The sequence below is a fragment of the Balaenoptera physalus genome (assembly GCF_965194825.1).
Source record: "Balaenoptera physalus genome assembly, chromosome: 3".
NCBI classification, from domain to species: Eukaryota; Metazoa; Chordata; class Mammalia; order Artiodactyla; family Balaenopteridae; genus Balaenoptera; species Balaenoptera physalus.
Window position 1 is genome coordinate 94306848 of NC_138890.1, and position 14484 is coordinate 94321331.

Genomic DNA, 14484 nt, shown 5'->3' on the forward strand with positions numbered 1-14484 from the left:
TTCGCATCCTCGAGAGGTCCGTTAATTTAGAATTGAGCACCAGGCCCACTCTAACTAGAAAGGGACCACCCCACAGTATATTAAAAGGTTCACATCAATGTATGCAATTTAAATGCACATGCATATAATTAACTAGACACATTACCAGTGTGAGCTGCTAATTTGGAACGAGACACAAAAGACTGGATGGAATATGTGGAAGAAAAAAAAAAACTTTAAAATTAAAATGACTAAATAATGAAAACTGCTTCACGCTGTGTCTACTATTTTCACGTGAACTTAATATAACTGTAAGTATATTTTAATGAACAGTAGAGAGAGGCAATTACAAAGAGCCAAGGAGGGCAGCACCACAGTGAAGCATCATCAGAATAGCTCTTTGCCGTCATAGTAAAAGTGCTGCCTGAAGACAGGGGATGAAGTATAACTTCATAATTTCAGGGGAAAAAAATGTTTATTACAGACACACACCTATTTGCCAACTTGCTGGCAATGAAAACAGAAAACTAAAGTGAAAACGGGGAAATCCTAGCTAACAAACAGAAAAGAGAGGAAATCTGAGCTTGACGCTTTGGTTGTCAACAACAAAAAATTAATCAATAGTGAATCTAAGAAAGAAATGGAAAATTTTATTCGAGCCAAACTGAGGTTTATAAGCTGGGAGACAGTCTCTCAGAGAGCTCTGAGAACTGTTTGGAAAAGGTCGGTATATACGTGATTTTGGTGCAGGGAGTATGTGCAATCAAGCACACATCTCAGTAGAAGGTTGCTGTTAGTCACAAGGAACAGACATCTTAGTTAATGGTTTTAATGCCTTTCTAACTACGGGAAGATGCAAGAAACTGAGTTCATAAAATTTTCTCCTGAAAATGTCTATCTGAGAGCCAGTTTTGCCAGTTTTCCCAGAGCACAAAGTGCTTCATCGTGACCTTCACCCTGAATTCCTTTCAGGGTGTACTGTAGGTCAGCAACTGCAGTGGCTAATGGCTTGACTCTTGTAGAACTGGATGGTGGGCAACATTTTCTATCTTACAATTCCTTCTCTTTCAGTCTTAATTTTGACCAAAGTTTGGGAGGCATTTCGTGACCAATTTGTCCCATGTTGCTAGGGATGCTCATTCCCAGACCAGGCAAATATTTTGTTGATAGGCCACTCAATGTGCTATTACTGGACTGGGTCCTGTTAACAGTGGCCAAAAGCCTCTGGACCATCTGTCTTACGAAGCTGTTATGGTTCAGGATATGGTTTCCTCTTGTTGCTTTTTCCCATATCTGGAGTTACACTATTACAATCATTGATCTTATAGGACTATATATTTGGTCAATGGTTTCAAGTCGCCTAATCATCATTAATTTTATCTGAGGCTCAGTCATATATTTGGTAGCATAAGAAACAATTATCTTGTAAAATAGGCAGAATACAAATAATATTGCTAGTGACATGAATAAGGTCATAGGTGAGTATTTAAGCTAAGGACTTACACTAGGTGTAGCCCAGCATCTCCCAGATTGTCTGACCAGTCAGTTCTGCACCAATCTCTATCGTTAAGGAAAATGATAATTGCCACTGTACATAAGGTTTACCAAAGATGTCTGCACGTACAAGGTGAGTGGTGGGTCATCGTGAGCCCTGACAGGATTGAGGAAGGAATGTTATCTTCTAAAGAAGTACACGGCTGTTGCCAGAAGAAGAAAAATTGATCTTTATGATTTTACCAGATATTTCTGTCATTGGGGAGGTATGATTAACACATAATGCAGATGCACAATGCACACTAGAGGGGAGGGAGGAGGCCAAAGGGCAGAGAAAAAATTTATGTTTAAATTTTTCTTGTCTTGCCTTAAAATGTGAATTTTTATTCGCATCATGGTGTTAAAATATCCTCTTTGCTTTATCTTCTTTCACTAAAACAGCTTTGTATTCTCAAAATGATTTCCTTAGGGTATGAATGATTTCTTGATATTCTTACACATCAAAAGCCACTACTGGTATCATAACCAAAAATATATGTGAAAGTCTGGGAATCTTCATTTAAGTACTGTCTATATCTTGGAGCAACTGAAGAATAGATTTGCAACTACAGAATGAGTGTGATAAAGTCCATGACTCAATGCAGAAAAATAATGCAAGGCTTTTGACACTGATAGATTTTTGTTATAATTCAGGTGGGAGGATAAGAGGCTAAGCAGTTGGAAAACATCCGCTGACTGTCTCCAGGGCTGAGCCTGAGTGGCATCGGGGGCAGGGAGTAGAGGATGCTTCTGTGAAGCAACTGAAAAGTTCAGCCCATGAAATATGCTGTGAGCTCTAATGCTTTAAAGAGGCATGGATTTTGCCAAATATTGGGGGATAAGAAGCCTATCCCATTTTTAAATGGAGAATAAGGCTGGATTGTGAAAGCCAGGTCACTGGAACAGTTTTACTTAATGTACATTTACTAGTTTGCATATTGAACAGATCCTATATATGTAGTGAAAAGACCCTACTTTTAAATGTTAGATGAACACTTTGAGCTGGTTAAAAGCTCAAAAGCTTATTGTCCTTGGTGTACGGTTATAAAGTCGATTATAACTACTCTATAGATTAACAGGGAATATGTGCTGCAAGGCAGATTTTAAAAATCCATTTGAAATGACATGGGTATAGGGACTTCCCTGGTGGCCAGCGGTAAAGAACCCGCCTTCCAATGCAGGGGACGTGGTTTTGATCCCTGGTCGGGGAACTAAGATCCCACATGCCGCAGGGCAATTAAGCCCTGCGCCACAACTACTGAGCTCTCACCCCTCAACGAGAGAGCCCGTGTGCTGCAAACTACAGAGCCCACGCACCCTGGAACCCACACGTCACAACTAGAGAGAGAAAATCCACGTGCCACAACCAGAGAGAAGCCAACACGCCACAATGAAGAGCCCGCACCACAACGAAAGATCCTGCATGCCTCAACAAAGATCCCACGTACCACAACTAAGACCTGACGCAGCCAGAAAAAAAATAAAGAAAATAAATAAAATAATTTAAAAAATAAACAAAATGACATGGGTATAATGTCATTAAGAATTCTAATTATTCAGTGATGCAACTCAATGGCAAAACACAGTGGCCTGTCTGCTTGAGGTGAGGTATTAACAAGTGCAACTTACTCATGTCTCCAACTCCTAATAAAGATGTCTTTCCAATCTGACTCAGCATTTGTATGCAATTTATATTCATAGAATTATGGAATTTTAGAGCACAGAGGAGTTCTATAAATGATCTAGTGCTAGTCCCTTGCTAAAATGAAAAAATCAAGGCCAGCCCACATGGGATAAATAATTTACCCATGGAATCTAGACAGTTAGCTACACGTTCACTCTATAATGCTGTCTTTCAAGTAGTAATTTTAGCAAAAAAAATACGTGTAGCAATTATTTTACTCAAAATTGCTGTTTTCACTCTCACATTTCTCTTTGAATTCTCTCTTTCCCCAACCTGTAAGTCTTTTGGAAATATATTTTACAAACTTAATTTCAAAATAGTATATTAAGAATATTAATATTTTAAAGGAGGCAACATAATGTGTTTGCTCTGATATTCCCTTAACATGAGAACGGTGAACTACGCTTAGTTCATTTTATATAATTTTTCTTAACAATTAGGGCCATAATAACATTTAAGTGATGTTTTATTTTTTCACTCATTCTCTTGAACCAAGAGAATCTGCTAAAGCAGGTTTTAAAAGCTTACATTCCCTCTAGCCATTTTCACTAATTCTAGTTCAAAGGTAAATATTGCTAATTTCACAAGAAATATTTTTAAAACATAAAGACCAAAATGTGTGATTTGCTGAATAAGATTCAGAAAAGGCTGTCACAGAATAATCTTTTAATGCCAGGGTTTTATTTACAAAAATTTACTGAAGAGCAAAAACAGGAATGTTGATATCAAAGGGTATTAACTGTGATTTGCTGACTCCATTTTTATATAAACCCAGTCATGTGAGCTGGGTTCCCATGTGATACGCCCCTTTCATCAAATAACTTAAGCCTATTAACAAATGCTTTGATGGTACTTGGTCCATGGAGATTTCCACTAATTGCCCTGTGCTTTTAACACTTCCAAATACATATTACAATTGTTTATTATAAAAATGACTAGAAAGCAGTCGCTGCATGCCTCGAATCAGCCTGATGAATATTAGGATGCACAGAGAAAGGTCTATCAGTCTACATGATTATGCAGGGGCAGGACCACAGAACAGATCCCTTTCCAGTGCAAAGCAGGACACACCAGTCATTCTGGATTGTTAAATATGTAACAGTGATTCTGCCTACAGGTGCAAAAGATGAGGCTTAAAACACACGGCTGTTTTCAAAGATCACTGATCTTCACGAACTACCAAAGAATAAAATGAAAGGGAAGATCTCAAGCCATAATTATGCTGTAAGCTTCTGGGGGGTAGAAAATTATTTATCCTAGAACATCCCACAGCACCTGCTGCAGTTCTGGCATATAACAGGCATTTAATAGATGTTTATTGATGGTTCAAGACATGATATTAAGATTCACTGCAGTGATTAAATTCTAAAACTGCAACTGTTACTTGAATAAATGGGAGGCACTGTGGTAAAAGAGAAATAACTTTAGATTTGGAATCAAACAACCCAGGGTTCAATCCTGGTGTGACACCAACCAGCTTGTTACCTTGAGCAAGTCACTGAATCTTTGAGCTTCAGACTCCTTGCCTGTAAAGTGGGGACAATCATACCATCTTTGCAAAGACGTTAGGCTAAATTTTAATTTTCATTTTAAATGGGATATACAGATCACCTAGCACAATGTCCGGGATAAAAGAGTACTCAGTGAACAGATCCGTGGTGCTCTTTGGGTTGAATCATGAACTTAAAGAAATAAACATCAGAGTATCCATTATCTCAATTTCAATCTTTCTTCACAAGCTGTCTCCACCTTGACACACTATCTATGACAACAGACGTATATTTATAAAGTCAGTGACAAAGACTGATGGTTGTGTTCCATAGCAGACTAAATAACTGTGATAATCAACCCATGATAACTATGTGATGCAAAAGAACAATATTGTTTTCTAAAAAAGAAATGTTCTGCCTATTTATTAATCAGTTGTAAAATACCTGCAGAGATGCACTTTGTACTTATAAAAAACACATTTTCTCACCCCTTTGTACTATGAACCCATCCCTTACCAGTAATTTTCGGTGGACGCTGGCATATTGCATCCAAAAAGTAGCATATGATGGACAGTATCCATGCTGGCACGGGGTTTGAAGTCAACTGTTAAGAGAAAATGATACATGATCGTCAATACAAGTTATACTTCTGTGCACAAGTGTCACAAGAGACCCCAGCATTCAACATTTCAAGTAGCTGTATAACAAAGATATTTTGATGCTCTTATGACAGGATGCGCTGGTTGTATAAATTATCTTATTCCTTAAGATGAACATGATTTGATAATTTAATTTAGTAGGATAATAAACTATTATATAACAGAAGAGAAAATAATAGGCTGAAACTACAGATATACCCACACACACACATTAATGAAAGCCCCCTTTTAAAGTGATGAGAGCATTGTGTGGGTATAACATGAAAGCTCCAGGCTACGTATTCACCATATATTTCCTTCCAGAATTCGGCAGAGTTCTGAGCACCATACAATACTGCACAACATTGCACTGAAACAGAAGCCACAGTGAGTGGTCAAAACATAAGCAAAAGGATTCAGAACACAAATTTATTACCATCTTAAAATAACAGCAGCCACTGGATTGTGATATGGAGAAACAAGTTACTAGAAAAGAAAAGAAAAGTGGAAAATGTATCTTTACAAAAATACACAAGAAGAAAAATGTCCTGGATGAGTACTGTGCACTTGTTAAAGGGAAACTGAAACTTACACATTGTCATTTCTCTTTTTGTCCTAATAATAGTGGTTGAAAGACATTAAAATAAACGAAAGTCAGTTCAGAGGTAGAACAAAGAAAAATCAGGGATAAGTTATATCATTTAGTATGATCAATACCGAGCATGAGCTTTCTTTCCTGGTTTGGGTGTGGCTCATCCCCTTTTGTCCACATTCAAAATGCTGCCCAACCGGGCAGTTTTCAAGTCACCTTTACACATAAAAATGTTAAATAGTCTAAAATGATCTTGAGTCTTGGGTGTGTGCAAAACTGCATCTTTTAGCTCTTTTTGTCTATTTGATAAAATTAATAAAACACCTTTTATTGCTGAAATATGTATCTGAGACATATGTATTTATAAAATAGAAGATGTTCTACATCAAACTATAGCACCATGGCTTGCATAGTGTGGCTGATCAGAAAACACAAGGTGCCTACTGTGAGCCATCTTGACTCCCAACTTCCATGGAAAATAAAAAGCCTTTCATTTACTGCACTGAAAATAAGAATTTAAAGCCTAAAAATCACATCTTGAGATTTTCACACTGCTATTTAAACAACCAACAAACAGAGGTTAGCTGGAAAATGGACTTGATATAACTTGAGGCTTCGTTTTCTGTTACCAAAGAATATAGTAAGCCTAGGAAACTGAAGAAGACACTTTGGAAGGAAAGAAACAATTAGAAATTACAATAGTTCCCAAATCATAGAAAATCATATCATTACCAAGCCTAAATTTGTTACAAAAGAAATGGAAGAGGGATTCTACCTCCATAGGCTCGCTCTCAAGTTGAGTGCGGGATTTCTTTCCCGCCTTCCAGAACCCTCCCAGGGGATCATTCTTCTAAGGAGGCAAATTGAAAAGGCCCAGAGGTGGGAGTACCTAGCCTTTGTCTTTTACTCACTTTACATTTATTTTGGTATGTGATGCAATTTGCTATCTTATATTCATTTTTTTAAAATTAATTAATTAATTAATTTATTTATTTTGGCTGTGTTGGGTCTTCGTTTCTGTGCGAGGGCTTTCTCTAGTTGCGGCGAGCCGGGGCCACTCTTCATCGCGGTGCGCGGGCCTCTCACTGTCGCGGCCTCTCTTGTTGCGGAGCACAGGCTCCAGACGCGCAGGCTCAGTAGTTGTGGCTCACGGGCCCAGTTGCTCCGCGGCATGTGGGATCTTCCCAGACCAGGTCTCGAACCCGTGTCCCCTGCATTAGCAGGCAGATTCTCAACCACTGAGCCACCAGGGAAGCCCCTTATATTCATTTTTATCAAATGGCTTCTATCATTCTATGGATGTCTATAACTTTTTGGTCCGATTAAATCTACCTCCCACTCTTTCTTTTCTTTTTTTTTTTTAAATATATATCCCTATGCCAGTCTATGAGGGACTGTCAAGTGAGAGGCTGGCTCCTCTGCTTTTTCAGAACCTATGTAGATGATCGTAGGGTTCCCATCCCCCTTAGATTCTTTGATTATGGGTGGATTATATTAATAGGTTTCCCATGATTGAATCATTCTGGGAATTTTGGTAATAAATCAACATGGCCACGTGCATTTTATCCAGAATTAAACTGTTGGATGAAAAACAATGTGAGTTCGAGGTGTCAGCTAAAAATCCAGGTGTAATGATCCAGCAGAAGATTGGAATTCCGTAACTCTTATTCAAGGAAGAGATCAGAGAATTACATATTTGGGAATCACTCAAAAATTGAACCCTGAAGGCATGAGGGTAAACAAAAGCACCAAAGGTGATAGTAGGAACCACAGCTAAGGCTCAGGACAGTTTTAGGGAAAGCCCTGAGCTGTCAGGGTCTGTGTAGGAGAACAGTGTTTTGGGTTCTTTTTTCTTTTTTTTTTTTTTTAATATTAATGCAGTGTGTGTACTGTTGTGAAACAAAGCAAAAACCTTTTTGAAAGAAGAGTGGGCTACCATTAAATTTAAAAAGTCAAATATTAAGCAAAAGATTCAGGTAAGGACAGAGAAGAGACCTATTGGGAGAAGAATAGATCATGAAGACAACAACATACAGTCTCTGTGGCTTTTCACTAGGAAGGAAAGCCAAAAGTTTTGCTTGGGCTCCTGCTTATGCAAGAGGATCTTCTCATTGTCCTTTGTAGAGGGCAAACATTATTCAAAGTATAACTTCTCTAGCCATTTTCTGATTTTTTTTTCTTCTTCTGACATACTATTTTAAGAACCACTTATTTGTTCCACAGTGAACTCTTAGTAGACATGTGTTTAATTTAGTTTCTATAGTGAGAAAGAAATCAATATCTTTAAGTGTGGTAGTAAAAGAAAATCTCTCAAAGTTCCCTCTCATAAAAACTTATTCTCACTGACTCATACATTCCTCCAGAAACTCAAGATCTAATTTAAATGCCAAGTAAATTATTGGTATAGAGTAAAAACAAACAACTAACCATCTTTTTCATCTCCTAAAGAAAGAGTATAGTATCAAACTATTCATATAATTGTAACTGAAAGTAAAATTCATTGCAAGTTGAAATGAAAAACACGTCCAGCAAAAGAAATGTCATATCAAAATGTAAATCTAAACCAAACAGTAGATGCCATAAAATAGAGCAAAGATAAAGCAGGACTTGGACAATTTCACTGAAGGGCCTGCTGCCAATAGTGGGCAGAGGTCAACTGGGAAAAGATTAGGCTGACAGGTCCATTTCCTGGGTTTGTACCACTCCTACTTATTATTCCTGCCTTTGCAAAATAAGACCCCACCCCTAGGGAATAAGAATAATGTCCACTGAGCACAGGATACACAGATAACTATGCTAGAGATTTCAACATTACACAAAATATAATATGGAAAAATATTTAAAAATCACATCTTAAATTCCCCCTTCTTTCTTTTTCTCCCATCATACACCAAAAGAAATAAAGGATCCAAGGGGAAGGGAGCTAGAGGATAATAATGAAAACAACTGCATTTAAGTGTGCGATTCTGACAGGCAGAATAAACAAAGGCAGCCTTGGGATGGTGACAAACAGGCAAAAACCACAGCCTTGCGAGAATGCAAGGGTGTACTATATCCAATAAGATTAAACGTGCCACTGACTCTTCTAACTCAATAATAAGATGGCAGTTGCTTAAGTGGAAATGGTTCTTCAGCCTCAATGGGTGTTAGCAGTTCAGATGGCCTGATGGATAAGACCAGGGAAAATTTTATAGGCAAGTAAGTGCGAGTGAGTCCTGGGAACCAAATACTTTTGAAGGACTAAGACTCCAGAAATAGTGACTCAAGCACATTAATTAAAGGAAATGTGACAATACTGCAAGTGCATAGGTTGGAGGATTTCTCGAAGAATAATGTCATCTGAAATGAAAGACTTGAAAGTACATGTGTGGTTGACATATTGAGCAGAGAGATAACTAGGTCTATTTTCTGGAGTTCTAAGCAAAATTTGTTCTAACTGCATGAGCTTGTTCAGGATTTATGGCCTCTTTTAGCTAACATCAGACTACAATCAGGGCCATAAAATTTTCTAAAAATGTGACCTGGGAGAGAATTTCATTTAGCACTTGGCTTTCTCTCCATTTTTCCCTTCCAAGTGGATATCCAGGTCTGCATGTCAAATTTTGATGTATCTGCCAGACCTAGGATGTGGAAATATTTCAAAGAACTCACATAGTCAAGTGTAGGAATATGCAATTTAGGAGATATCTATGTACACATATAACCAACCCCAAAATACCACTGGAAATGGGAGGAACACCCTTTTTAGCCAAAGGAAGGCAGTAAAGAAATACTACAGACCATGGATAATTAACCTATCGAATAAAAAAGAACTGACTTGCAAATGCAAGTTTGAATCTCCAAAATTTAGGCACTCCTGAATTGTTACCTATATATATCATCAGAGAAAACTGTTAACTTTATTTCTTTTTTCTTCTTAGTGGAATCATATTACACACAGTAAACAGCTTATTTCATATACTGTGGATATTTTTACATGTTATTAAACATTTTTTGTCAATGATACTTTTCAGCTAGTGCTGTGCATTAGAATTATCCTATGGAGTTTGTTAAAAATACAAGTGCTCAGGGTCAATCCTAGATCAGTCCTGCCCCTTCCCCCATCAATATCTTATTTGAATCTCCAAAAGTTGTTCCAGGCAAGTGTGTCTTCGCAAAATTTCAAAGGTGAATCAGAGGTGATTCTGACAACAGTCAACATTTTCAGTGGCAGTGGCTGAATATATTCTATTACGTGAGCATATCAGAGTTTACTCAACTTAATTAATTTAGGTTGTATAGCTCTTTTAAATGTACAGAGTAAACAGTAAAAACAAGGTTTCTTTTAAAACGAATTTATAAATGTTTCTGAAGGCAAAAATTAGTTGATCCTTTAGAATTGTTTTATTAAAAGAGATCATTGGAACTGTACATTACGTCAGGCAGTTTTAGCTGTATCACCTAAAATCGTTTTAGGGCTGAGGTCTGAAGCAAGCATACAAATGGAACCTCTGGTATGTTCATGTCTGTGATAGAGTACGTTTTCTAATAATCCTAGTGCTTTCAAGCCATTTTCAATATTGAGAAAATAGAGAGGTGTAAGGTTCAAGGAACAATAATGTAAAAGAGTTGTCATAATTTTTAAAAAATTATCAGTTCCCCAATCTTAACATCACTCCCATAAATATTTCTTTATTTCCAAAAAATAAAGATTATACTTCAGAAACCATTCATAGGAACTGAAGATAATGCTCTAAATTGCAATTTAAGCGTAGGCTATGATCAACCTTAATGTTCACAATCTTGCAGTTGGGCAAGAAAAGTTCAGACAAATGTAAAGCTCACAGCAGCGGAGTCCATTTGGCTGCATGTTGAAAACCCACAGCAATGGCATATTATATTACCTTCTGCCGGCTTTCTGCAAACCATAAAGCAATTCTACACTAAAATAAAGAACTCTGCTTGAACATTTTTAATCAGAAAGTTTAATAGAAAAGTTGTCGTTAGCTCTCGCTAGCTTGGACAATGATATACAATTCAGAAAGAATCCTTAACGTGGTTTATGAGGACTTTAAGCTGCTGTTGCCAAATTAACCAAGAAATAAGACACCCAAGCAAGGCTATAAATTGAACACAAATTTCAAGTGAAATAATCCTTACCGCTGAATAAAGGAATTTCAGCACAAAAAGAATTAAACTTCTAGATGAAATACCTTTTAAAATGGAACTTTCTGGTATATGTCAGAACCAACTAAACAGTCAATAAATAGACTTTACCAGCCAGACTATGCAAGATAAAATAGCATAAGCTTCATTAAGCCCTGTTTTTGTAATGTCATCTCTGTAATATCCCCCTATTAATTTCCCACAGAATCAAATCCACATTCCCCTCTTGCCTTTCCAGAATATCGCAGCAGTCTCCGATTCCGCTACATTTCCAACAAGACAACCTCTAACATACACTCTGGGCTCTCACTGGCTGCCCTTCTCACCTAGCAACCATAACCACTAACGTTTACTGAGGGCTTGCCCTGTGCATGGCTCATTTACTGCTCACAGCAACCCTATGAGTCTGGTCCTTTCCCCCTCAAACAGAGGAGCCTGAGTAACAACCGCCCATGGCCATGCAGCCAGCAAGTGGCCAGGCTCACGCGTGTGCCCAGTACGCTCCTTCCGTGCTCATATGGTTGGCAGCTGGAATATTCTCCTCCTTCTGCAGATCCAAATAGACCGTCTTCCCAGACCCAGATCAAACACTGCCATCTCTCTCATGAAATTTTCTCTGACTAAAACAGTTCACACTGGTCTTTTGAGAGTTGGCCACTGAAACTGTCCCCACTGAAATAGCTGAAATGGATACTTCAGAATGACTGTCAAAATGCCAAGAACCCCTAGACACTGAAGGACGTTTTACACATCAAACCTGATCCAACCCCGGGCTTTCTGGGGGGTTTTTGACTGCATATACTCACACACACAAAAATGGCTTTTGGCCATTTTCTGGGGAGTGGGGAGGGGTGGCATTTTGACATTACTGTATTAAAACAGCTTTGTCAACATGTCAGTTAGTTTTTGGTGACCTCTAGATGCATTGAATTGAAGACATTCCTAAGTCTCAGCTTCATAAAATGTAATGAAATGGTTCCTACCCCTCTTCTCTTTTTTATTACCTGACAAAACTCTGGGGGCTTGGGGGGGGTTGTCATGTTGAAAATGTGGGTATTTGGGTGACCAAAGGATAGAGGACATTTAAGAAATATGCTGAGACAGAGTGTATAGCAACAGCTTCTCCTTATTGATTATGACCAAGCAAATGAGGTTTTAGCCACTCATCAGAGACCTCCAGTACAGTGTATCTTATTGGTGCTAGTTCAGCTCTCTCCAAGTAGCTTTCACTAAGAAACTAGAATAGCCTCCGAGTGTGGCTGCTGGGAGGTACCCAACGGCCATGTGGAAGTCAGAGACTAAATTATTCATGTTGGAGAAAATCCTAGGTGAAGAGAGAAGGGAACGTATATGCAGTCAATTAATTGGAAGCAGAAAGGTGACAGAATGATTGTATTGGGATGGGGACTCACACACACAAACACACACACACCCCATTCTATTTACTGCTGTCAAAGCCGTAAAATGTGGATAAATGAGCACTGAACCCTGCCAGACCTTGGTCTTTACAGTCATGTTATGTAGCTGACCCATAAGCATGATCAAAATCAGATTGCTTCTGTAGTTTCTGAAGTATCCCAACATCACCTTAACATGTGCTTTGTTTAAGACAGGTCACATTTGGAAATATTCAAGTCTAACTGTACAATTCTGCAGTAGGAATTGTTTCACATTCAACAGAGAAGTTCAAGAAAATGAAAAGCAATGAATCATTAGATTAATTTTCATCTATTTCTAAATTCAATGCTTCTATCTGATTTGTATAGTGCAATTTGATAGATAGGGACCTGCCATCATTCACTAAGGAAAAGACACATTTATTTACTGGTCATCCATGTGAGGGAAAGCAAGTGGATGAAGATGACAGTCAAATTTCTTGGCTGAGTGGGCTGCTGTCACAGCCAATCCTTCTGAGTGTCTATAAAACACCTTTTAGACAGCAACACAGTTCAGTGGTCAAATGTAGATTTTATCATACCCTCACCCATTCCAGTTCTGTGGTTCTTTATTAAAACAACAAACAAAAGCAGTGCTCTAGGGAAAGCTATAATTTTGTTCAGAATATGAAAATTATACTTATCTTCATTATAGTTTTTTCTCAAACACCTACTTTAATTCATATTTAATAATTCAATGCTAACATATAAACACATCAAACATGCTGGACAGGCTTATATGTATATATTACAGGCATACGCACATGAAATTCCATGATAATTGTGATGGTATCTTCTCAAAATTAAGAAATATATTTATTTAAATGAGTTACATAATTAGTCACACAAGTGTAAAAATTATAAATTACTCAAATGCAATTTTGGCTTTTACCACCACCAAGAGAGGTTGTTTTAGTCCTAATAAGCAGTCTTTTTGTAATTTTCTTCAGAAATTTGAAAAGCAAAAGAAGAAAGTCCTTTTTATATGTTGTAACATTTGTATTCTTGTCTTCTAGAATTCTGCCAGGCTGTGATTTCCTTGAATTTGTATCATACTACATCTCCACTGCCTAGCCCAATAACTGGCACACGGCAGAATTTTAAAAGTTTGCTAAACTATTTACAATAGCCAGGCCATGGAAGCAACCTAAATGTCCATCAACAGATGAATGGATAAAGAAGATGTGGCACACATATACAGTGGAATATTACTCAGCCATAAAAAGAAACGAAATTGAGTTATTTGTAGTGAGGTGGATGGACCTAGAGTCTGTCATACAGAGTGAAGTAAGTCAGAAAGAGAAAAGCAAATACCGTATGCTAACACATATATATGGAATCTAAGAAAAAAAAAAAGAAAAGAAAAAAATGGTACTGATGAACCTAGTGGCAGGGCAAGAATAAAGACGTAGATGTAGAGAATGGACTTGAGGACACGGGGCGGTGGGGGGGAAGCTGGGGCGAAGTGAGAGTAGCATTGACATATACACACTACCAAATGTGAAACAGCTAGTGGGAAGCAGCTGCATAGCACAGAGAGATCAGCTTGGTGCTTTGTGACCACCTAGAGGGGTGGGATAGGGAGGGTGGGAGGGAGACACAAGAGGGAGGGGATATGGGGATATATGTAAATGTATAGCTGGTTTACTTTGTTGTACAACAGAAACTAACACAGTACTGTGAAGCAATTATACTCCAGTAAATATCTATTAAAAAAATTTTTTTAAGTTTGCTGAATTTATGAACAAGTGCCTTTCTTAAAAAACAATTATTCCGTTATATTCAAATGAGTATAATTTAATTCAAAAGAGTAAATTGTCTACTATTCAATATGTTGCCTTATAAAATGGCCAAACAAAACACTTTTTTAGGGTCCACTCATGTATAAGCAAGCAATTACTGAGTCCCTACCATATCCTGTAGCACATATCCTGCTGGCATTCGAAAATTTTAAGGGCACAGATAATGAAGACAGAAGGTATAAAAT

General features: G+C 37.8%; 1 protein-coding gene and 1 long non-coding RNA gene across 10 annotated transcripts in view; one reads left to right on the plus strand and one right to left on the minus strand.

Moving 5' to 3' along the window:
- The window catches only part of PAM (peptidylglycine alpha-amidating monooxygenase), a 283154-nt gene that overhangs the window by 99646 nt on the left and 169024 nt on the right, over positions 1-14484 (minus strand). For all 9 annotated transcript variants that reach the window (XM_082458073.1, XM_082458071.1, XM_082458072.1 and 6 more), the window contains one exon: positions 5203-5290. In XM_082458073.1, coding sequence (XP_082314199.1) covers positions 5203-5290 — 88 coding nt within the window. The remainder of the gene's footprint in view (positions 1-5202; positions 5291-14484) is intronic.
- LOC309659044 overlaps positions 1-14484 on the plus strand; it is a 464689-nt gene that overhangs the window by 79880 nt on the left and 370325 nt on the right. The window lies entirely within an intron of this gene.